The sequence below is a fragment of the Microcebus murinus genome, chromosome 14 (assembly GCF_040939455.1).
Source record: "Microcebus murinus isolate Inina chromosome 14, M.murinus_Inina_mat1.0, whole genome shotgun sequence".
NCBI lineage: Eukaryota > Metazoa > Chordata > Mammalia > Primates > Cheirogaleidae > Microcebus > Microcebus murinus.
The window spans coordinates 36,941,724-36,966,700 of NC_134117.1; the positions used below are offsets into that span (position 1 = coordinate 36,941,724).

At 38.9% G+C, this 24,977-nt stretch overlaps 1 protein-coding gene across 3 annotated transcripts in view; it reads right to left on the bottom strand.

Moving 5' to 3' along the window:
• Positions 1–24,977, bottom strand: part of A1CF (APOBEC1 complementation factor) — an 84,947-nt gene that overhangs the window by 16,882 nt on the left and 43,088 nt on the right. For all 3 annotated transcript variants that reach the window (XM_076010001.1, XM_012762866.2, XM_012762865.2), the window contains 4 exons: positions 23,823–23,953; positions 18,406–18,644; positions 10,478–10,642; positions 2,710–2,807 (listed from right to left, as the gene is read on the bottom strand). In XM_076010001.1, coding sequence (XP_075866116.1) covers positions 2,710–2,807; positions 10,478–10,642; positions 18,406–18,644; positions 23,823–23,935 — 615 coding nt within the window. In that variant the 5' untranslated portion in view covers positions 23,936–23,953. The remainder of the gene's footprint in view (positions 1–2,709; positions 2,808–10,477; positions 10,643–18,405; positions 18,645–23,822; positions 23,954–24,977) is intronic.

The following is a 24,977-nucleotide window of genomic DNA, read 5'->3' on the forward strand; positions in this document are numbered from 1 at the left end:
ACAGCAAGTTATGTAGTATTTTTTATGATATATATTTTAAATTACATGTTTATATTATCTTCAGTCATGACTTGAGGAAGTTGAGACACCCAAATAGGTCTCTGCTTATAGGTAATTCCATATCAAGAGATGTTCTGAATGGAATTATTCTTTACTATGATATCAGATTTCTTATTGTAATAGATTTTGTTCTGCATTTCTCTGACCCATCCAACAGCATTTTAAACTCAGTATTGTATTTTAGTTACTTGGTCTAGATATTTCAAGAGCTAGGACAATATCTTATTAATCTGAATAGCCCAAGCCCAGAAAAATTTGTTTCATTTCATAGACTTCCAAAAATATTTATAGAATAAATTGATAATCACATCCCAAACTCAATTCATCACAATTCTTTCCAAATAGGCTTCCCTTCCTGACTTTCCTAACAGTCTCTCATGTTGTAAACTTATAAGGACTTGTTCTTCTTTGCACCACAATCACCAATCAATTTCTGGGCCCTATGAATTCATCCCCCAGAGTTCCATAAGAGCTCTCTCTTATGTTTCATTCCCACCTTAGTTCAAGACCTTATTTTGTTCCATTTGGCTGACTGTAATAGCTTTATAACCAGTTTCCATTACATCTTTCTCTCACCTCTATAATAAGTCAATTCTTATTAGGTTAATTTCCCTAAATTGTAACTGTGATCATTACTCTCCTGCAAAAAAAAAAACTCTACAGTCTCCCTTTGTCTAATAAATTAAATATAAATATCCATATACATACTGAAATGCTTTCATGGTTCTAGAAAAATGTACTTCTGATTTTTCTATACCACATTATGGTTAAATATAATATTTAGTATAATATATTTAAATATATATAATATATTTAATATAATAATATTAAATATATATTTAACTACATAGTAAATGTAAACATTGCTACAAAATATATAGCTGTAAGAATTGGGAACAATTTGAATACTTTTCTGTTGTAATTATTCCAGTGTAATTATTTAGCATTTAATTTATGATTGGCAGCCATCATGTATACTGAGGAATATTTCCAAATAGAGCAAATCCAACTTATAAATTATATTCAAAGTAATACAATTTTTAAGATACTACATGATCAATGAAGATGAAATAATGTTTTATAGACATGTATTTAAATATGCATTAGTTTTTGCTCTGCAGTCTTCTTTTGATATTTCAGAGCCATTACTTTCTTTTCCCTGATACTCAAACGTATTTGAGTTTGAGCCAGCTCATGAAGAGCTCATGTGCTGGAGGCCCCACTGTGTCTGACGGACCTGGGTTAAGGGATCCTCCTTTTTCCCTCTAGATCCACTCCCCAATAGTTCCAGCCTGCTGTCTGCTCTGGGAGGCTACTCTACATGGGGTCCTCTTCAGGGTTCTTGGGTCTTCTGGATTATGCTGGATTTAGCCTATGGGGAACACTGGTAGGGGTTGGAGAAAGATATAACAGTGAGTTTGGGACATTTATTCTCCTGGCTCCCTCTTTGAGAGGTTCCCTTGGGCTGGCTGTGTCCCTTGATCAAAGATCACTACTTCTTTCAAAGAGACCTGCTCTGCACAATTCTTCACCCTTTTAGGATTCATGTTAATTCTCCATGTTAATTCTCCTTTGACTCCAGAAATGCTGTAAACTCCAGGTCCCTGCATTCTCTTTTGATTCCCCTACTCCCCATTCACACTTTTGTAATTGGGTCCTTTGCCATGTGTTTTCTACTGGGGCCCTGACGGATGCAAGATCCAATGTACGTGCACTAAGCACCAAGCAAATTGCTCTACATTTTATTGTTTTCCAATCTTTTCTTGCTCTTTTCAAATTTTGTGCCTCTAAGACTGCCTATCCTTTCCATATTTTGTCTCTTGAAATTATGCCCTATGTTCATAGCTTCTCTTACGTATTATCTTCTCACATCCATGAAGATTTTTTGATTCATGACCCACTTTTTCTTTTGAATTTTCTCACCATTTTTCTCTCTTTTTATGATACTTTCCTGCCCATACTTTGCACAGGTGTTTGTGTACTTGTCTTATTGCTCCAACAGATTTTAGCTTGTTGACTAGTCATCTTTGGTTTGGATTTTTTTTTTGTATCCCAGATATTAGTAGCATGATAAGTGGGCTACAGAAGGTTTTTAATGTTTATTGAATTGATATGTAAATATTATACTGGTTTCTATACACAAATTTGTAGTAAGGATATAGAAGCTAGTTTTTCCCCAGATCTTACTCTGGGTAAGGTGAGAGATTCTAGGCTTTCCAGAGTTGATAGGTCAAACTCTGAGGGTAGTACAACAGCTATTTTGACATGTTTTCTGATCATCAGCCTCTAAAATACTATACTATAAATATGTTAATCTCTTTGAAGTAATAAGAGAAAATTGGAATTGGGAAATTGGGTGTTTCAAAAACACCTTGAAATAATCTCCTCCAAATCCCTCTTCTAAGGAAATTGAAGGCCAGTGACTTGTCCAAATTAGAAAAAATTAGAGGTAAAGTTGGACATATTAGGCACATCTCTATTCTCCACTGTTCTTTCCATCATTTTCGTGTATCTTAAATGACTGAGGCAGCCACATCAGAGATGTAGAAAGCTGGAGTGAGCTAGACTTGCAGGAATGCTCTTTAGAGTACAATGTCCACACCAAACATAGATGGAACCTATACATATTTTTTCTTTGTCCTACATTACCTTCCCATTTAAAGCTTTCATAGCCTCAACTGCATCTTCTCGGTTACTGAAGTGCACAAAAGCATAGTCTCGAATTTTCTTCACCCTCTCCACAGCACCTGTAAATGGAGTGAAAGTAGCCCCATTAGCAAACTTGAGATGGCACTGAAAATGATATCTTTTAGCACCTAGCTTCCAAGAGTTTTGATTTTTTTTGAGACCCAATATTTAAGTAAGGATCTCATCAAGAATATTTCCTATGTCCAGGTTTAAAATTCTACACATTCACATATAGTAGTAACATTCATTGGGTGTCTGGCAGGTGGGAGGGGAGAGGAACTGAACATGTTGATTGCAACATGTAAAAATTTCTTAAAAAGTTGTACCAAGATAGTTGAATGTTATATTTTTAAAATATTGTTATTTACCCAATTTTAAAAATAGACCTTTTGTTTAGAGGAAAGGTAAAGTGGAAACCTGTTTAACCACTATCAGTTTAGCATGCCAATTTTTCTCTTTTAGCTTACACTCATTTGGGTGTATTTTAAGAGGCCAGGGAGGGGAAAAAAAGAGAAAGTCCTCTTCTTTCTGTCCCTATAAAAAGTCTAGTTATCCCCTTAGATTTGAGGCCACAAGGCAATTAGAGTTTCTGCTCTACCACATGGTTCAATGACTATAAATATCTTTTTTGGGGAATAATAGTTGGCCCATAGTATAATGATAATTTAAAAACATTTTGATACTTCTCTTTTTATTCCCCTCAGCATTCAACCGTTGACTTCTTATGATAATGGTTATACCGAGCAAAATTGTCTGGCCAGTCTGAGAAAATAAATGAAGGTATCTGAGACCATGAAGCATGAGACATTTAATTAACTGAACATCCAATATGGTCTCTCTTTCTTTCAGTGTCAGGTAGAGTGATTATTGTGATTCAGCCTCATGGCGTGTCTTGGTAATTGATAAGGAAGAGATCAGCCAGTGATGACCTCCACCTTAACTAGTCTTTGTTCATTCATACTTCAGTGTCATTTTCCACGTAGGCCCCCCTAATCTGTTAGCTCCCTGAGAACAGGATCTGCTTCAGAGACATCTTAGTACTAATATCATCTTCACCCAGTTCCTGCCTCCTGCCTTGGACACAGGGGCTACTCAATAAACACATGGACTGAGGGGATATTGTTTAGTCAATTTACACTCCAACTTTTTTTTTTTTTTTGAGACAGAGTCTCACTTTGTTGCCCAGGCTAGAGTGAGTGCTGTGGCGTTAGCCTAGCTTACAGCGACCTCAATCTCCTAGGCTCAAGCGATCCTACTGCCTCAGCCTCCCAAGTAGCTGGGACTACAGGCATGTGCCACCATGCCCGGCTATTTTTTTTTTTTGTATATATATTTTTAGTTGGTTAATTAATTTCTTTCTATTTTTAGTAGAGACAGGGGGGGGGTCCCTCTAAGGCTGGTTTCGAACTCCTGACCTCGAGCAATTCCCTCGCCTCGGCCTCCCAGAGTGCTAGGATTACAGGCGTGAGCCACCACGACCGTCCACACACTCCAACTTCTATCATCCACACCAGCTATATGGCATTTAAGATGATAATGAATTTAGGTGTTCTGAAATTCAGATATTTGAAATCATCTTGCATTTTTGAATAACAATGCTCAAACATACCTGCTTTTGGAAAACGTAATATATGAAAATTTAGCCTCATAGAACAGAAAATTTAGAAAGTTAGAGTTAGTGGCATAAAAGCTGGTTTTCTCTACAGTAGTATTCACCATGTGGTAAAGAAGAAAAAGATCCCTCTGAAATAATGATACAGGGAATTGGAAAAATATCACTGTGTTTGTTATCGACTTGTCAGCAACACATCAGTTTCCTGAAGAGAAACACACCTGCCACCTGCCTGGCAAGGGAAAGCTCATCAAAGGGTCATGTTTCTCTGACCAGCAGGATCAGCTTCACCTGGGAGCTTAATAGAAATGCAAATACTTGAGCCCACCCTAGATGGGGCAGGTAATCCTTATTTTAACCAGGTGATTCTGATACTGCCAAATTGTTGTAGGAAAATCAGATTTTGTAGAATAGCTATAACTGGAACTTCAGCAGATACCCCTCTGGCTACATTGGGGAAGAACAAGCATTTCCAGGCCCCAGTTTTTGTTCTGATTTTCATTTGTTTCTCTGCATGGCAATATAATACTTTTCAAGTTAATCATGGTTAAAATGACATATGGTCAAATGTTTGGAGGGAATATGCAGGATCCTCTGAGGGATCTAAACTTTAAATAGAATTTTTAAAGAGTCATTTTCCTATTTCTCTCCACAAATTTTTTAGATAAGTATAGCCTTGAAATAATACATTCTTTCCGCTGGAAAAGAAACTAGTTAGCTCTGCTTTTACCTCTTAACGTGGGAGATGTGTCTGCTAGTTGTCCACACTCTGCAATTCATATTCTTTTGCAGAGTGCTGAATAGGACAAGCCACATAGTAGAGCCCTGAGAGTTGTTCCAGCAGCCCCAGGATGGGCCCTGGAATTGCTGGACACACATTAGGCCCAATAGAAAGACAGAGGGAGATGTTGGGAAGACTCTTTCAGACATCAGCCTAGGCAAAGAATTCGTGAAGAAGACCCCCAAAGCAATCACCACAGCAACAAAAATAAACAAATGGGATCTGATCAAATTAAAAAGCTTCTGCACAGCCAAGGAAACTATCATTAGAGCAATAGACAACCTACAGAATGGGAGAAAATATTTGCTCTCTACACTTCCGATAAAGGTCTGATAACAAGAATCTATCTAGAACTCAAAAGAATTAACAAGAAAAAAATCAAACAACCCCATCAAGAAATGGGCAACCAAAATGAACAGAAACTTTTCCAAAGAAGACAGAATAATGGCCAGCAAACATATAAAATAATGCTCAACATCTCTAATCATTAGAGAAATGCAAATCAAAACCAAAGTGAGATATCACCTAACCCCAGTAAGATTGGCCTCTATCAAAAAATCCCCAAACAACAAATGCTGGTGAGGATGTGGAGAGACAGGAACACTCTTGCACTGCTGGTGGGACTGCAAATTGCAACCTTTGTGGAAAAGAATTAGGAGATACCTCAAAGAGCTAAAAATAGAAATATCATTCAACCCAGCAATAGCATTATTAGGCATCTACCCCAAAGAGCATAAGACATTCTATTATAAAGACATCTGCACCTGAATGTTTATGGCAGCACGATTCAGTATTGCAAGAACGTGGAAACAACCCAAGTGCCTGTCAATTCATGAGTGGATTATTAAAATTTGGTATATACTTACAATGGATATTCCTCAATTCTAAGAAATGACAGTGAGCTAACACCGTTTATATTATCCTGGATTGAGCTTAAGCCGATTATCCAAAGTGAGGTGACATAAGATAGGAAGAATGGGCTCCACATGTACTCACAATCAAATTGTTACTGACTGATTAACACTATTGTGCTCAAATGGTGGTGGTGTTCACCAGGGATTTGGGGGTTGGGGGAGGTAGACCCACATCTGAGGGATGTGGTGAGCATTGTGGAGGGGAAGGGCATACCTCTAACCCTAGCTAGGGAGAGGAAAAGATATAAAATATAATCAAAATGTTTGTTCTCTCATATTTTCTTGAAATAAAAAAAAGAGAGAGGGAGAGAGAGAACGAAGGAGAGAAACAGATTTGGTGTTTATTATTTTCATTATAATTAATAGATCTGGGTGCATCTCTCTCTTCAATATGTCAATATGCAGCCTGGGAAAGTTGATGACCAACGGCTACAAAAGGAAGCAGCCTTTTAGTAGTTTCTCATTCTAGCCCTTTTCAAAAAAGGCTACTGTTTTAGTTAGATAGATAGGAAGTATTAGTCACTGTGGGAAAGCAGAAAGTCAACACAGATTGAGGCGAGGACAGTGAGCGATATTTACACACACACATACCAGTTCCTATGCCTACCACTACATCAACGTTCAGATATCAGCTTTCATGTCAGTTAGAAACATGAGTCTTCTCCGCACTCCAAGAGTAAGCCTAGCTGTTATTTTTCTGGAACATTTTAAACTCTTTCCATGTGTACATCTTACTCTGTTCCTTCTACGGTGCCTGGCACATAGGAACTACTGTGTTTCCCCAAAAATAAGACAGGGTCTTATATTTATTTTTTCTCAAGAAGACCCCCTAGGGCTTATTTTCAGGGGATTTTTTTTTAAGTACGGTACAACAATCTACATTTATTCAAATATAGTTAAGTCGTCTTCTTCTGGAACATCATCATAACTCTCCAAACCCCGAATTCCATCCTGAATTTCTTGCGACTCTATTTCCTTTAGAACCATTGGCCCCAATCTCTCATGTCGAGCAATAGAGCTCTCATTAAACGAGCAGGTCTTATCCATGTAACCTGCTTGGAGTGAATTGGTAACATCACTGTTAGTGATTTTATCCCATGAATTCTTCACCCAAATCATGACCTCTTGCAGGCTAGGCTTCACAAAGTTTCCACGCTAATTTCTTGTCATTCTATTTTCAATGTAGTCGTTAATTTCCATGCACAAATGGTCTTTGAATGGCTTATTTATTGCAATATCAAGGGTCTGCAGATAGGCAGTCATTCCTGCAGGAATCATTATTTGATCTATTCTTCTTTCTGCAAGGAAGTTCTTCATGTCTTTTGGATGGTGAGTGTTGGCTGAATCCCAGATTAGCAGACCTCTTTGGCCACCTTGCAAAACAAGTGGCGACATTAAATCAAGCCACTTCCTTATAACTTCTTGTGTGCACCAGGCTTTTTCGGTTTCAAGAACATAAATGTTGGAAACATATTCAATCTTATCTTTCTTGCCCTTAGTGATGATAAGAGGTGTGATTTTCTTTCCATCCAGACAAATTGCCAAGATACAGGTAATGTGTGAACTTTCGTGACCAGTGGAGGGAACGTAGATTGAGGAGGCACCCCTCTGTTCAATTGTCGTTTGGGGTCCTTGACTCATAAACACTGCAGTTTCATCCATTGTGGTGCCATTGCAAGGGCAAATCTTTGCATATCAGCCCTGCGCACAACCAAAGCCTTTGCTCTCCTGTCAGCAATCCATTTACCGATCATGTCTTCCAGCTGGGGAAATAAAGGTTGCCAACCTGAACCACACTTGCACTTCTTAGCATTTCCTCTATCCACATGTAGACTGAGGTTATCGTATTCTGCGCGCCATTTTGGGGCCAATTCAGGTATCCAACTTCTTCTCTTTGCAGAAAGCCGTACGATTCTTGCCCTTGGAGTCCTCCACAATATCTTTCTTATACTTAACAGAATAACTCTTTCTTTTTGCACTCATCTTGTCTGGAGGTACAGATACTCAGGAAAAGCAGAGCTAGGCCAGCAAAGCTGATGTGTAAGGGCTGGCTTATTTATCAGAGATCCAGTGAGCACTAGGTCCAATCTGCACAGTGGAGCAGAAATGATCTCTCTGAGCTCAGTAGGAGACTGCTTGCTGAAGCTTTTCCCCTATCCCCTGGTGTTTGTGGGGGGTGAGAGAGGCCCACAGTGCTGAGTAAAATGCCAGCCACAGCTTTCCTTCTCCCCGCTGGGGACACACAATACCTAAAGCGGAGTGTCCCGCTCCTCATTTCACTGAGGAGACTTTCCCCCTCAAAGCCTCAGCCTGCAGCACGCACAGGATGGCCGGGACCTGACATGGGGAGCTGACCTTGGTGGTGGGGCTGCCCGCACCTTTCCAGTCACCTCTGGGATAGTAGCTGTCACGATGGGGCAGATGAGAAGGGCTGCTCGTCCTCTTTACCACTCCGAGATGAAATGCATGGGTTGTGCAGATATGCTGCGTAGCCACGCCCATCACTAGGTCTTATTTTGGGGGTAGGGCTTATATTGTGCAAATGCTTAGAAATCCTGTTAGGGCTTATTTTATGGGTAGGTCTTATTTTCGTGGAAACATGATACTAACGGAACAATATTTGGATGAATGAGTGAATGAATGGATTCAGGATGGCATGGGGGCCATAAGTTGTTAAGAACATGACCTTAACCAAATGTGGAGTCAAATCTTGGATCTGTCACCTGCTAGCTGTGTGACCCTGGGCAAGATAATTAACTTCTCTCTGTGTCCCAGATTTTTTTAAAATCTAGAAAATAATGGAACTAATAAAGTAACCTATGTTATAGGGCTGTTGTGATGAATAAATGGCACATGCTGTGAAAGTGCCCACTGCAATGCTTGGCACATAGTGAGGCAGCCAGTCATTTGCAGTTTCTATAGTGGACATGGATTCATAACTGTTGGCATGGAGCCACAGCATTATCCTAAAATGTCAAGGAAGAAAGAGTACTTGAGGCTAGAGCAAGAGATTTTTGGTGAATCTTTAAAAAGGGAGAAATAACATATTTACTTATTACCTTCACAGTGAATCATCAACTTATCGTTCTGTTATACCTGAGAGAGCACCCAGAGTTGGAAACAGGCAACATGAGTATGTGAAATGAATATTCTCAGGTGGGTTTATCATGATAGCACCATGGCACATGCTTATCAACAATTTGCAGAATTTGCCTGGAGACTGAGAAATTCACAGTTATGAAAGGATGATGTACTGAGATAAATCTAGGCCAGTATTGCCCAGAGTGTGTTCCAAAGCACAATAATCCCACAGATGGTCTGCCAAAAAGGGAGATCCATGCTCCAAAAGTGGGAATTTGGGCATCCTATATCTTTTCTTAGACACTTGCGAAGCATGTTAGAAGGTTAAGGACTCTGATAAGTTCCATAATAAAGAAATCTGTTTACTTTTGCAGAATCTGGTGTTTACAAACTTATGTGATCATGGAGCCATTTCATCAGTGACTTCTACTAAAAGTTTGTAGAATTAGTGTTCTGAATTGGTTTGGGGAAACACTCATTTGAACATTGTTCTCAAAATGCTTTCCTTGTCTCAGAAGTGTGGCTCCTATATGGAGAAGAAAGAGGTGGGGAGTCAATGTTATGGTTTAGAATTGATACTGAAAAGTATTGACAAGATGAATAGCAACTAATTATCGCCTCTACCTTCCCTCTATTCCTGTCCCTCCCTCTTCACTCAAATACGTTTCTTAGGATTGTTACCTCCTTATTTATATACCTAAAGTCATAAGCATATTCCAGTGGTTCTAAACTGGAGGAATTTTTCCTGTCACCAGGGTACATCTGACAATGTCTGGAGATATTTTTGGTTGTTACATCTTGGAGGTGGGAACTGGTAACAATGGGTAGTAACCTGGGATGCTGCTAAACATCCTACAGTCCACTGAACAGAACATCCCCAAGCCAAAGTTATTTGTTCCAAAATGTCAATAGTACCTGAGGTTGAGAAACCCTGCATTAGACCTATATCTATGGTCATGCATTCATTAATACAATAAGTATTTATTGAGCAATTATTGTGTTCCAGGCCCACAGACTGAATGTCTCAGGATGAAGGAGACAATAAGAGGAAAAAAGAACTCATGGAATTTACAGTTTAGTGAAGAAAATATGTATTCATTAAATAATCACACAGTTAAGTATAAAATTATAATATTGATAAATCTTGTAGGAGCATAAGTTCCTATTTTCTAATCCAAAGATAGGAATTCCTATAGGAATAGATAGGTTTGAGTAGTTTGCATGCAATTTTGAGAATGAGCTAAATAAAAGCTATCCTTATTTAAAGTTATGGGAAGTTATCTTAAGTGTAAGTGCTTTTAAAGTACATTTTGAAATAGTAATCTTATATGTATATCCCACCTGGTTTAATATTGTTGAATTCCTTTTCAATCATCTCTTCAGAGGTAGACAGCATAAGGTTTCTGACGTACAGGATTTTCACTGAAGACATTGTGTCCTCGTCAACTTCTACTTCTGGCTCTGCCCAGTCCACTGCAATAGGATGTCCCCATAACTGAATTCTTCCTGTTGAAAATGATCACAAGTATGATTAATTATGTAGAAATCAGGACAATATCATCTTAGTTTATACTGATGACCTTTTAAATTGAACTGAACTTGAGGTCTTGAATGAGCAAGAAGATCGATAAAATGAGTGATTATTGCTTTTAAGAAACATTTCAAATAAATACAGGAGTTGGCTAGAAGGGAGTTACATGTGACTAGTGGCTTATAATGATTGAGTATAAAGAGAACCAGGATGTGGTTTGAGATGGAACAGACATGAGGCAGCAGTGGGTATGTTTGGCTCTTAGGATAGCTCTCACAGGTAGTCAGTTGAGGTGAGACAGCAAAAGGGAGAAAGGAAAAGAATGGATTTAGGGCTCAGACATAGAGTCTGACTCCATAGAACATTAAAAAAGTTACTAGGAAGTGTGTCTGCTGCTGGTGGAATCTGTGTTGTTACATTGACCAGGTCCCACCACTGAGATGTCCAAAAAATGGTGCTTGAGTGGGGATCTGGGGGGTTAGAGAGTGGGGAGGGCTCAGTCATCTCTAGTTTGTTCTTTGTTCTTTGCATTTGGTCAGGGCTCAAACTGTGGTTCCTCCTAATCTTCTGTCACAACATGGATAACTTGGGAATGTAGAGAAAAATTTTTTAATCAAAATTAAGAAGACATATGTAGAGCAGACGAGTCTGATGAGAAATTTAACTCTTAATAAAAGGATAATTGTTATCCAGGACTGCAAATATTTTTGCATTCCTATAATTACTATTTGCTGAGTGTCTTGTGCATGTTTCCCATGTACTATCTCAGTTCCTTCTCACAGTAACCCAGTGGGGAGGGAAATGGCTCCCTATTATATAGAAGAGGAAATGGGCTTTAGAGAGGATAACTTGCCCAGATCTGTTTCATTTTACCACCTTTCCACTTTGGTTTTTGATACTCAGCTCCTATATCCATAAACAGTGCAGGTCCTGTTGAAGTGATGAGAGGAGAGTGAGAGTCAACTCAAATTCTAAATTTCATTGGAAATCTAGCTTTTTTTTATTAATTGTTTGGGAACAAGCTACAAAGTTTGAAAGAACAAAATCAAGAATTCTTAGTATTGGTAAGGGTTTAGTTTAATTATTACATATGTGAGGCAATTAATTTCAATCAAAATACATCTTTTTATTCCTTAAAATACAGTCAATGAAAACATCTGGGTATTGACATGCTAAACCCCAAAGGAAGAATTGACACATCCTAATGGGTTAGCTGATCCCAGATAGGCTGGTTCCTCATTGCCTCCCAGGGGCTGGTTTTCTTCATTACTGTCTTCCCTTCACTCTTCTCTCTTCCCTCTTCCTACCACTTCTCTTCCTTTTCTTTTCATTCCTTTTCCTTTCCTTCCCTTCCCTTTCTATGCTGTATAGAGACTTTGCTGTTTGTCTTATCCCAAGATCCAAGTCTCCCAGCTAACTGTTTTCTGTAGCCCATACTGGATGAGCTTTTAAAAATACTGAAACCTGGTTTCCACCCAGGTGATGTGCTGGAGCCAGTCCCTATCCACTTGCAAGAATAGATTTTTAAATTTTTAGATTTTTTTGCTTCCCAGCTTTATTAAGATATGATTGACTGGCCCGGCACGGTGGCTCACTCCTGTAATCCTAGCACTCTGGGAGGCTAAGGCAGGCTGATTGCTCAAGGTCAGGAGTTTGAAACCAGCCTGAGCAAGAGCGAGACCCTGACTCTACTAAAAATAGAAAGAAATTACTTGGACAGCTAAAAATATATATAGAAAATTTAGCCGGGCATGGTTGTGCATGCCTGTAATTCCAGCTACTCAGGAGGCTGAGGCAGAAGGATTGCTTGAGCCCAGAAGTTTGAGGTTGCTGTGAGTTAGGCTGACACCACGGCACTCTAGCCTGGGCAACAAAGTGAGACTCTATCTCGGAAAAAAAAAGGATATAATTGACTAATAAAAAAGTATAAATTTATGGTGTATAATATGTTTTGATACATGTATATATTGTAAAATGATTAAATGGGGCTAATTAACATATCCATCACCTTACATACTTTTTGGTGGTGAGAACATTTAAGGTCTACTGTCAGCAATTTTCAAGTATAGAGTACATTGACTGTAGCCATCATGTTGTACGATAGATTTCCAGAACTTATTCATCCTGACACTTTGTATACTTTGACCAGTCTCTTTCCATACTGCCCCTGCCCAACCCCAGGCCCTGCTAAGTACCATTCTACACTCTGTTTCTATGAATTCAACTTTTTTAGATTCCATGTATAAGTGAGATCATGCAATATTTGTCTTTCTGTGCTTGGTTTATTTCACTTAACATAATGTCCTCCAAGTTTATCCATGTTGTCACAAATGACAAAATTGTCTTCTTTTTAAAGACTGGATTATATTCCATTGTAACTAATAAACAAATTCAGTAAAGTTGCAAAACACAAAACCAACATATGGAAATCAGTAGCATTTCTATACATTAACAACAAACTATCTGAAAAAGAAATCAACAAAACAATCTCATTTACAATAGCACTCCCCCAATAGTTAGAAATAAATTTAATAAAGAAGATGAAAGATCTGTACATTTAAAACTATAAAACTCTAATGAAATAAATTGAAGAAACAAATAAATGGAAAGATATCTCATGTTCATGAATTGGAAGTATTATTATTGTTGAAAGGTTCACACTACCCAGAGCAGAGCAATCTAGACTTAATGCAATCACTATCAAAATTCCAATGACATTTTTCACAGAAATAGAAAAAAAAACCTCTAAAATTTGTATAGAACCAGGAAAGACCCTAACGAAAGCAATCTAAATACAAAGAACTAAGCTGGAGGCACCACACTATCAGATTTCAAAATATATTACAAAGGTATAGTAATCAAAACAGTATAGTACTGGCATAAAAATAGACATATAGGCCAATGTAATGGAATAGGATCCAGAAGTATATCCATGCATTTATAGTCAGCTGACCTTTAATAAAGGTGCAAAGAACGTCTAATGGTGAAAGGACAATCTCCTCAATAAATGGTATAGAGAAAACTGGATAACCATATGCAGAAGAATGAAATGGGACCTTTATTTCACACCATACACAAAAGTCAACTCAAAATGGATTAAAGCCTTACATGTAAGACCTGAAACTGTAAATATACTAGAAGAAAATATAAGGGAAAAGTTTCTTGACATAGATCTGGGCAATAATTTTTTGGAAATGACCCCAAAAGCACAGGGAACAAAAGCAAAAATAAATAAATGGGATTGCATGAAACTAAAAAGCTTCTGCACAGCAAAGGAAACAATAGACAGTGAGGAGACAACCTAAGGAATGGGAGAAAATGTTTGTAAACCATACATCTGATAAGGAGTTAATATCCATACAAATGGCCAACAGGTATATAAAAAATGCTCAGCATCACTAATCAGGTAAATACAAATATAAACTACAAAGAGGTATCACCTCACACTTGGTAGAATGGCTATTATCAAAAAGATAGAAGATAACAATGTTGGCAAGGATTTGGAGAAAAGGGAACCCTTGTACACTGTTGGTAGGAATGTAAACTGGTACAGCCATTATGGAACAAAACAAGGAGGTTCCTCCAAACATTAAAAATAGAATTACCATATGATCCAGCAATCACCCGCTGGGTATATATATAAAAAATCAGTATGGCAAGGAGATATCTGCATTCCCATGTTCATTGCAGCATTATTTACAATGAATAGCTAAATCTTTGCTATTACATAGCTAAGATATGAAATCAATATGGAATCAACCTAAGTGTTTGACAGAAAATGGATAAAGAAATTACCAGAATTTTGTGAGCCAATTGAAGTCATATTGGTGGTTTGAAATCAGCAACAGTGGGAATGTTAGTACCATTGGAAATCAGCAAATCAGGGCTTTTGTTTTTCCCCTGGGAGCTGGCTGTGAAAGATTTACCAGCTCATTACTGACCTCTGGACTGTCCTTCCCAATTCTGTTATAAGTGGCTCAGTTAATTCTAACATGCAGCCAAAGTTGAGTGCCATTGCTCTAGCTTTTCCTTCTCAGTCTGGGACCATCATAAATTACCCATGGGCCTGAATCGCTGTGTACGGCTGGAGGGAAGAGAAATGAGAGGAGGTATGGGAAGCAGTGATTCCACAGACACCTCTGCGAAGGCTCTGGTGGAAGTCAGTGTTACAGAGAGAATTGAGAAAATGGGCATTGAAGGAAGAGAAGTTCAAATATCAGAACGATGATTCTGACTAGAAAACATATCCTTTATAAAAGACAAAAAAAGATGATGCAGATAAAAGAACTTACTGTATCACTTTTAAATGGTGAGTCAGCAATACATTCTAAACCAAACCAACCAACCAACAAACAAACAAACAAACAACCAAAAATACCCCATGTACTCTCTTTTTAATATTTTTGTCAATTTTCTTGGACATATAGTTTTTTCAGAATAGAAACTCTTTGAGTGCAGTGGTTAGGTGCCATGTTTCTCAAGACTGTCCCATGTCATTTAGAAGAGAGCAATATATGTTCTAGTTGTTTAATAAGTGTTTACCAAGTGGTTCCCCAGGTGTTTCTATTTACATGCAGCACAGATGAATATCCAGTATCATCAGCTGATAGACTTAGCAGTGGATCACAGAATTTGGCTGAACAATGGAATCATCTGGAAAACTTAAAACACCTGTTCCCCGACTCTATACTCCAGTGAAGCAGAATCAATTAATTAGGAGTTGATAGGGGTACCAGTATTATTTGAAAACATCTCCAGTAATTTTAATATGCAACCTAGGATGGGCAACCACTGATTAGATCACGAGTTCTCAAATGTATGGTCTGGGGAGCAGCTGCATCCTAGGAAATGCAAATGATCTTGCTGTAAAGGCAAATGATCTGGCTCCATGCCAAACCTACTGGATCAGGTGCTGAGGGTTAGCAGTCTGTGTTTTAAGCAAGCTCTCCATGTGATTCTGACTTTGAAGCTGAGGATCACTACTAGAACTTTTTTTTCAGAGCATCCTGAGAATACCTTTATAGCCTCTGAGTTGGATGCAACAACATTGTTTCATACACAGCTTGACAAATACGAGATTTGTCAAGAGGGAACTGCCACTGTTAGGAGAGGAGGTGAGTGGCTGGGGCAGTTACATCACTTTGGACCACAGCTTTTTTAAATCTCCAATCTGGATCAGTGAAGAAGGAAAACTTCTTGTGGTCCTTGCTCATCATCTTTCTGAAAAGATCTCCTCGTTCCTTCAAACCAGGCTCTCTAGAGGGATGGTAATTACTGAAATCCTTTGTTGTTGAGGCTACAGCAGAGTAACAGAGTGATCCAAGTGGGTAATAATTTTGTTCTGAGGTCTAATCAGAAGTGAATGGTCTGTTTGGCTCATACACCACTGGGCCTCCCCTTGTTAGTTTGCAGATGAGGCAGCTGGACTAAGATCCAGCTGAGGGAAACTGGGCTGAGGGCTGGATCAAAGGGCCACAGGTGAGGGTGTTTGCCTTGGATCATGGTGAATACGGGTAGAGTAGAGAGAGTGAGGCAGCCTTTCTACCTCTCTATGCTGGATCCCGGACAGGGACGAAAAGTTAGGAGCTTGTGTGGAAGCATAACAAAGTACTTGAGAATTTCTGAAATTCAGCTTGCTCAGTCCTGCCTGGCCCAGTCAGCTTGAATTACGTAAAGACAGACTTGAGGGGGAAGAGAGGAGCAAGGACATTATAGGTAACCTTAAAATTTGTACCCCCATAATATGTTGAAATAAAAAAGAAAGGAAGAAAAAAAGCTCTTTCGGTGAGTCACTACGCCACTTTCTTTGAGGAGATGGGGAAGCTTTGGGGAGGTCGAGACTCTCTGGGAGCACTGATTGTCTGAAAACTGCCTTCCCCCATTTTAGACCTTCTTTCACTGTCATCCTCCCCCACGCCCCAAAATGATTTTACACAGCTGTTTTTTACAGATAATGATTCCTGCTTACACTGAGGGAGGGACGTGACTAATTTGGGCTGGAATAGCAGCAGCGGGGTTCTCAAGGAGGCGCTGGCTGAGCTGGGGTGAATGTCCTGAGTGAAGGAGCGGCAGGAGTGGCGGATGTTTCTAGTAAAGGGTGCAGCATTGGGAATAAAGGGGACAGAAATGAACATGGTGGTTATATACGGCATTCAGAAGTCTGTCCTGACAGAAAGGAGAGTTTTTATTGGGAAATAGAAGATAGCAAATATGGTCATAAAGGACCGGGAACATGAATAAAAGGCCTTGAGTAACAGTTTCAGAGATTTAGTTCTTGTATGCAGCAAGGAGTCGGTGACTATTTTTGAACTGGTGAGTGAGTGACACTATTCAGCCTATTGACAGAGATTGAATTCCTACTATTTGTAAGAACTTACTGAAAAAACTTCAGGGTGGTGGTGATATTCAGCATGGGGTAGGCAGAGGGCGGGGTGCATCAAAGAAAGAGCAGAACTGGGAGAATAATTAGGAGCCCTTGAAAAAATTGTCTCAGGTTTAGAATAGATGCATTTAGACTACAATGGTGGCTTCAGAACAGGATGGATAAAGGAGAAATTTCAATGGCAGAATTATTGGTGTTGAAGAGAAAAGAAGAATTGAAGCAGATAGCAAAATATTAAGTCCAGGTTGCTGAGAGGCTAGGTATGGCCCATGAGGAGTTTTAGTGAGTCTGCATATGAACCTGTGATTCGGAGGACTCGAGCATTGGGTAGTGAAGAATGAAGAGGTTGTGGATTAAAGACTCAACATTAAAAGTACCACCTTGCTAATAACATCAGCAATATGTGGAGCTATCTCCTATTTTTTTTCACTTTAAACTGCTTCCAGGAAAATATTATTTAAAAATTTTCTCTGAGCTAGAAGCTCTCTCCCAATTTTGAAAAATTTTAAAGGGCTAATCCTACTATTGGGTTGTTTTGCTTTTAAGGCTGTGTACCAGGGCAACATAAATTTAGATTTTTTTTTTGGTGGTGGCTTTGTTTTCAATTCTGGTGGCTGTCCTGTAATTTTCATGAGAAAAGTTAATTCTAATGTGTCTAGTCTGTCATTCTTGAAATCCTCTTATTTTAATATTAATTCATTTTAATGCGTGGCTCTGTAAGTTTTAGTGAATATTTTAGAATGAGCCGAGGACTTTAAAACAATTTTTTTGAAGATGATCTACTGAGGTGGTGTCTTGGAGGAGTCTTTTAAACTCAGGAACCATTTGGGTTATTGCCCAAATGGGACCTACCCCGTGGTTGTAGCACCTAACAAGGAAAGGTGCCTTTCTAAGGAGAGTTTTTATTTCTCTTTTCTCAAACTATGCAGACATTATTGGACACTAGGGAGTCATAATAAAAAGTATATCATTTAACTGTCATTGAGATAATGTATCACTTGAGGTTTATTATTTCTACATTATAATGGATAATATGCTCTATTAAGCCTGACAAAATCTATACACAAAAATAACTATGATACCTTTAATTTTAAGGCAACTCTTTGCTTTAAGTATTCATCACTTAGGTTCTGGATTTCTCCAGTAAATTGGGTTCAATGCACAGAATGAATATTTTTCAAAACCCGGTCTGTGAAAACTTTGGGAAACTGAGTCAACTGAGGTAGACAAGATCAGCAAAGATATAAAGCAACTCCTTCCCCTGCCATTACAAACAAAACCCCAAACACTTGTTTTCTTTGCTGAGTCAGGCAGGACAGAGCAGAGAGGTCTCATCTTTGAGGACGGGGTGCTCACCTGGCAGCAGTTTCCTCCTGGCCATGGCGGCCGCCCGGTGGCTCTCGTACTCCACAAAGGCAAAGCCCCGGTTTTTGGTTTTGTCTGCGGCGCTTGGGTAGACGATGACGTCAACAACTCCTTCGGTGACCTTTTTCATCTCTGTTAAGATTTCTTCTCTCTTTTTGGTTTTTGGGATCCCCCCGACAAACAACCTGCAGTTATCCACACTGGCACAGACCCCTAAGAGACGCCCATTTCTGCAAAAAGAACAAAAAAAAACAAAAACAAAAAAAGCACACATTTTGACCGATGACCATCCTTGTGTAATTAAGGTTGAAGGCTGAGCTTGAAAATGTAAGGTCCTGGATCAGATACGCCCTGCAGGTGCGGGATGTTTGTTCTTCATAATGTTTATACCATTTTTGGAGCATTGTGGCTACTTCGGAGAGATCATTAGAATTGTCCACATGGGGTTTACATTTTCAAAGGAAAAAGATTATGTGAAGCTGAGTGGCATCTGCTGCCTTTGGACTATGTGTGGATTCACTAGTTGTCATAAATGCTCACACTCCCTGATGCGTCCCAGTACTGAGGCCTCTACACCTGGCCCACATTAGCATGTCATCCCTGGCCGGGCATTTGAGTTTGCAACCCTTGATGTTCCCTTCTTTTCCAACCAAGGAGAAAAAGCTGTTTTGATATGATCTTTATGAAAAATAGCAAAAAAATCTTTATACTTGAACAGATTTTCACATATCATTTGACCCACACAATGAGCCTGTGTGATGGGTAGAGCAGGTATATTTCCATTCTACAGATGAACTTGAGACTCCAAGAACAACATCTTATAGATTTTTTTAAGAGTGGAAACGGACCTCTGGGATCTCAGTCCCTGTTTCTTCCTCTGTAGGAAGTTGCTTATTAGCAAGTTGAAGTTACACGTTCATTGGCAGCCATAGATTGATTAAACTAGTCTGAAGGACATTTGGCAAAATGTATCAAAAGTCTTAAGTGTGTATCACCTTTGACCAAATAATGCCCTTTCTGGGAAAGTGTCCTTGGGAAATAAAGATAAGCACCAAGATTGATGATTAAAGATATTCATTGGTGCTATTTAGTCTACACACTGCAAATGAGCAAAATATCTCACAATAAAGAACTGGTTTAATTCATCTCAACTGAGATGCTTTTGGCTTTGAGACTGAACATTTCCTCATTGTGTACCATAGTATGTTTATCACATCAGGTCACCCAAAAATGCTTCTGCTGCTTTCTAAATGTCCCTTAGGGTGGATAGTACTATTCTTGGCTGAAAATCACCAGTAAACAAAAGATGTACAATCATACCATAGAATGCTCTGCAGTTATTAAAAATAATCATGGAGAAGAATATTTATTGGTTTAAAAAAAACAGTTCATAGTATGCTACTGGGTTAAAACAAGGCTGTAAAATAAGTATAGTAGAAGGTTATTTTGATTAAAAATGTATAGAAAATCTAGAAAGACAAAATGTGAACATAGCGGTTATCTTTCAAGAATGGGGTTATGGAAGAATGGTCTTTTATTTTTTCTGCTTTTTGATGTTTTCCACGTGTTACAGATTAGGCTTATGACTTTTATAATAACACAAAGTTATTGAAAATGGGTAAGATAGCCTTAACAGAAAGCACTCATTTGTCATGAATAAAAGCTCTCGGGTGAGTGGGAGATTGGTCTGATTTTCTTGGAACTAGTGGCTCTTGATTCTGTGGCAGGTATTCTAACCAGATGGAGCCACTGTCCTAGTTGTCTCCTAGGCTTTGGTGAAGAACCACAAACCATGTATCAGCTTTGTGACAGATCTATCTTGGTCTAGCAAGCATTAGCTCAAGAATATGTTTTTCTGGGGGCATAGGTTGGGCAAAAAGGGCTGACAAAATGATCTTACAGTTTTTTTTTTAACTGAAACACTAAAACCCTCTCTTCTAAGATATTGTTTATTTAGAAATTATATTATTTTTGATAGGGGGCTGGTCATGTATCAGTTGCCAGCAGGGGGAGCCTGGAATTCCATATCTTGTTTTTAAATGTGTGTGGTTTGTCAGGCACCTTTCCCAGAATTACTTGGAAACGAGCCATCTCTCAAAAGCTGAGGGCAAAGCTTTAATATCTCTAGAAGCCAGACATTTAGGTGATGATCAGTGAATATTTGATGATAAGGAGGATGATATGATAATTGTGGATCTTTTCCGGATAAGAGCCTTATTTATGCCCTGAGAAATGGTAGCTAAAAGCAAATTGCAGTTTATTCTCTTCTCCACAGGAGAGATTCCCTCTCTGGCAAGACTGACCCAAGGCAGAGTGGAAGTAGGAGAGGTTGACTCTGGGTCTCTGTTCTGCTACGTCACATTCCATTTATCCTACCCCCTAATTTTTAAAGTAGCTCTGTGTCTTTACCTTGCTTCTGGCATCCGACCTGAGCTTTGACTGGAATCTTGGCCACTGATGTTCTCTTTCTAAATTCTTTGTCATATTTCTCCTCCTCCTCCTCCTCTTCTCCACTCCCCTATCACCTTCACCATAGCTATCAGCAGACATCTACAGAGCACCTGATGTGTGCCAGGCACTGAGACTGATGTGCATTATCTCATTTATTTTTCATAACACCCTATGAGTGGCTATATTTTCATCTCTATTTTATAGATGAAGACACTGAAATTCACAAAGAATACTGTTAATTATCAGTGACTGGTGGATTGGTTGTATTTACTATTCATATCCTACCTATTGTCAAAAAGCATTGAGAGGCCCCAGTGGGTAACAATGCGTTGAATAGATACAACAAATCCTATTGGTTCCCTGAACAGCCAATTCCATGGCCATCTCAACTCCAAAGCCTTTTTGGGAATAACCCTTACTATTAGGGTGTCCAGATTCCATGAAAGACCAAGGGAAGCAGAATCTTCTAATCCCTGAAATATATAACTGTAATCTTAAAAAGCTATATTAAAATACAGCTGTTTGTAGCCCATTCAAAGCACTTTAGAGAATATTACTTCATATGGTGGATGCTCACAACATCTCTGTACAGTCAGGTGCCAATGATGAAAGTGATACTCAAAGAGGTTAAAGGAGTTGTCCAAAGGAACCTTGGCTGGGCCTCAAGTCTCCTGAATTCAAACTTCAAACGCTTCTCCACATAGTATACAAAGCTCTTTTGGGTCCATGGAGGCATGTGTGGGAAGGGAGCATTCTTATATATTCTCCAAGACTCTGTTCCAGAATCCAAACTTGGGAATGAATGGGTAGGCTAAACCAATAGTCATCAAATCCAATTGATCTTCTGGTGGCTAAGGAGTTTAAGAAAAATGACCCAGTAGTTGACTGATTTGAACAATTATAAGGACAATGTGTGACTTATTTTGGGCCTATAGAAATTGGGAGAAAAATAATGGTGGGAATTCTGTTCTTCATTCATCAGATTTAAGATCCCATCACATTTAAGATGCGCCTCTATTTCAGAAAGGAAATAGATGTCAAAAACTGCATCTAGAATTGATGAACTGTATTAGTATATAATATTTCTATCATTTGTTGACTTATTACTGCATTCCAAACACTAGGTTAAGCATTTGGAAATGTTTATAGTATCCCCACAATAAAACCTATGAAATGGATAGTATCCCCATTTTATAGATGAGAAAATGGAGGCTTAGAGAGGTTAAGTTACTTGCTGGCACTCAAGTGAACCCTGGCTGACCCTAAAGCTATTGCTTTTTAGCCGTGACATTAATCTTCCTCCCACGTGGTTCAGAGCTTCTAAGAAAGGATTTGTGACAGTTCTCTCACCAAATGGAGGCTTTAGAATTCAGACAATTGAAGAAAGTTAGCCCTATTTCCAGTTTACTTATTTATCTTTTTTTTTAGACACAGAGCATGTTCTGTCACCCAGGCTGGAGTGCAGTGGTGTGATCACAGCTCACTGTAACCTTGAACTCCTGGGCTCAAGTGATTCTCTTTCCTATGCTTCTCGAGTAGCTGGGACTACAGGCACACACCACCATGCCTGGCTAATTCTTTTAAAACTTTTTTGTAGACTTGGGATCTCGCTGTGTTGCCAGGCTTCTAGGCCTTAAGTGACCCTCCCACTTGGACTCTTAAAGTGCTGGGGTTACAGGTGTGAGCCACTGCACCCACCCCCTATTTCCAGTTTGTAAAAACCAGTTATTGGTTACACAGTGTCAATTATGTCCTAGAGCCCTCCTCTAGTCCTGTTGTTTTAATTGCTATGTATATTTGGCTGACCCCTAAGTTTATATTCCAACGGTGACCTCTCTCCTGCCTCCACTGCCATGCAGACAGTCACCTCCTCAGCAGCTCCGCTGGGATATCCAATGTGCATCTCAAATGTAGTGCACCCCAAAGAGAGCTATTCATGTGTTTTCTGCTCTTCTTCTAGTCTTTTCCATATCAGTGGCATTACCATATCCAGATATACTTGGACCAAAATCCTAGGTTTCCTCCCTGAATGCTGAATTCTCTCACACTCTAAATCCAACATCTAGCTGGTCTTATCTTTTCAGCCTTCAAAATATATCCTAGATCTGACCCTTTCTTAACTACCTTCACCGCTAAGTCTCTTGTCCAACCACCATCACCTCTTATTTAGATCTAGACCATTCCACAGCCTTCTAACTGGCTCTCCTTTTTCAGTCCTCACCCTACTATGGTCCCTTCTCCACCCAACAGCCAGAGCCATGTTTTAAAAACAGTAAATCTAATAAAAACTCTCCTGCAATTTCCCCTTTTTATTAGAATAAAATTCAAATCCTTCATCTCAGAGTACAAGGCTCTCCAGCTGTGTTGCTTTCAATCCTCCTCTCTCTCATGGGCTTTCTTTCCCTCAAACATATCCAGCTTGTTCTCATTTAGGGAACTTTGCACTTGGTGTTCTCTCTTTTCTGGAAATAATCTTCCCCAGGCCTGACTGTCAGGGCTGGCTCTTTTTGTTCAAGTCTTGGATCAAATTTCACTTTCCCAGAGGATATTTTCTGAAATACACCAAGTCAGAGTACACACTTCCTCACACAACTTTATTCCGTCTTTGTGTTAATTTTTTCATACTATTTTAAATTGTCTAATATATTTGTTTACTATGAGGACAGGGAATTGTACCTTGACAAATTTCCAATATTTTGAATAGTACTGAGCACATATTTATGAAGTAGATAAATTAATGAATTTCGTTTCTTTGAACATTGCACAGAACTTAGTTTGGCACCTCAAATAATATTGATATTAAATAAAAATTTAATCAAATTAATTTCTACCAAGAAAAAGAATAAACCCATTTTATTTCTGGTTTGGCTATTTTTTACATATGCTATTTAGATAAACTTGAAAGGAAAACAGATACAAGTGCATTGTCTGATTCACTTAGAAGAAGTAGATCTTACCTAATTTCATAATTATTAAGTTGCTTGATTGCATTCTTGGCTTCCAGTTTATTTGAAAATGTTACAAATGCATATCCTCTATTGTTGCCATTAAAATCCATCATCATTCTCATTTCATAAATTTTACCAATCTGTAAGTAACAGAAATAGAAAATTCATATTTGTACTTCTAAATGAACATGCACAGGGGCACGCACACACATTCACACAATGTTTTCTGAAGTCTGCCTCCTGCCAGCACTATTTGGCATTTGCATCCCATGTGGAATGGTTTGCATACTTTCATGCTGGGTTCCGATCAGTTATTTGACTCATGGGAAAAATCAAGTTAAATAAAGAAAATCTGTACAAGTGACATTTCAACTTGAGTTAACAGAATGTTTTTGACATATTAAATGACTTTTCATCACATAATTATCTAGAGATTTATGCCATGTCTCAGGGACCTGAAAACACAATTGTCATCAAAGTACAAATTTTTGATAGATTAGTCCATGCCCTCTGGCTTGGCCTCTGAAGTCTCCATAGTTCCATCTCTACTTGGTCCCACTCTGCCACTGATGTTTAAAACAAAAACCAAGAATTCCCATTTGGAATGCTGCTAAACTGACTTCTTAGCTTTCTTTTTTTCCTGCCATGACATCAAAATGAACACAGATATGTTTCAGAGGATGATCTGGGGAGCCTTGTCATTTTCTGAACCTGAAGGCTGAAGGTCAATGCTAGTCTTAATACAACCGACCCAGGGCCAGGAACTCCACTGTGGGAGAGCACTCACTCTATCTCCTTGGCTACAGTGACTCTGCTTGCCCATATAATACTCCCTGCCATCACACTACCTGTTCTGCAGCAACACAGACTTAGCAATTTACTATTGCAGGCTGCTGTAGAAGGATTGCCCAAATCGACACCATGGGCATGTCTGGGGAGAAGTGTCATTAAGCATATGCCATTACCTCAGTGGCTGGTTACTCCTCAGCTCAGCCCCACCTCATCCCATGGTGTTTAGTGATGGATACCTATTTCTTCTGGGCTCATTAGGAAAGAGTTTGAGCATGTTTTCATCTCTGAGTTTCAGGTGTTTCTTGATGCTCAACTTTATGTTCAGTATATAAGATTCTTATAGAAGTCCTCATAATTTGTCCACGTGTCAGA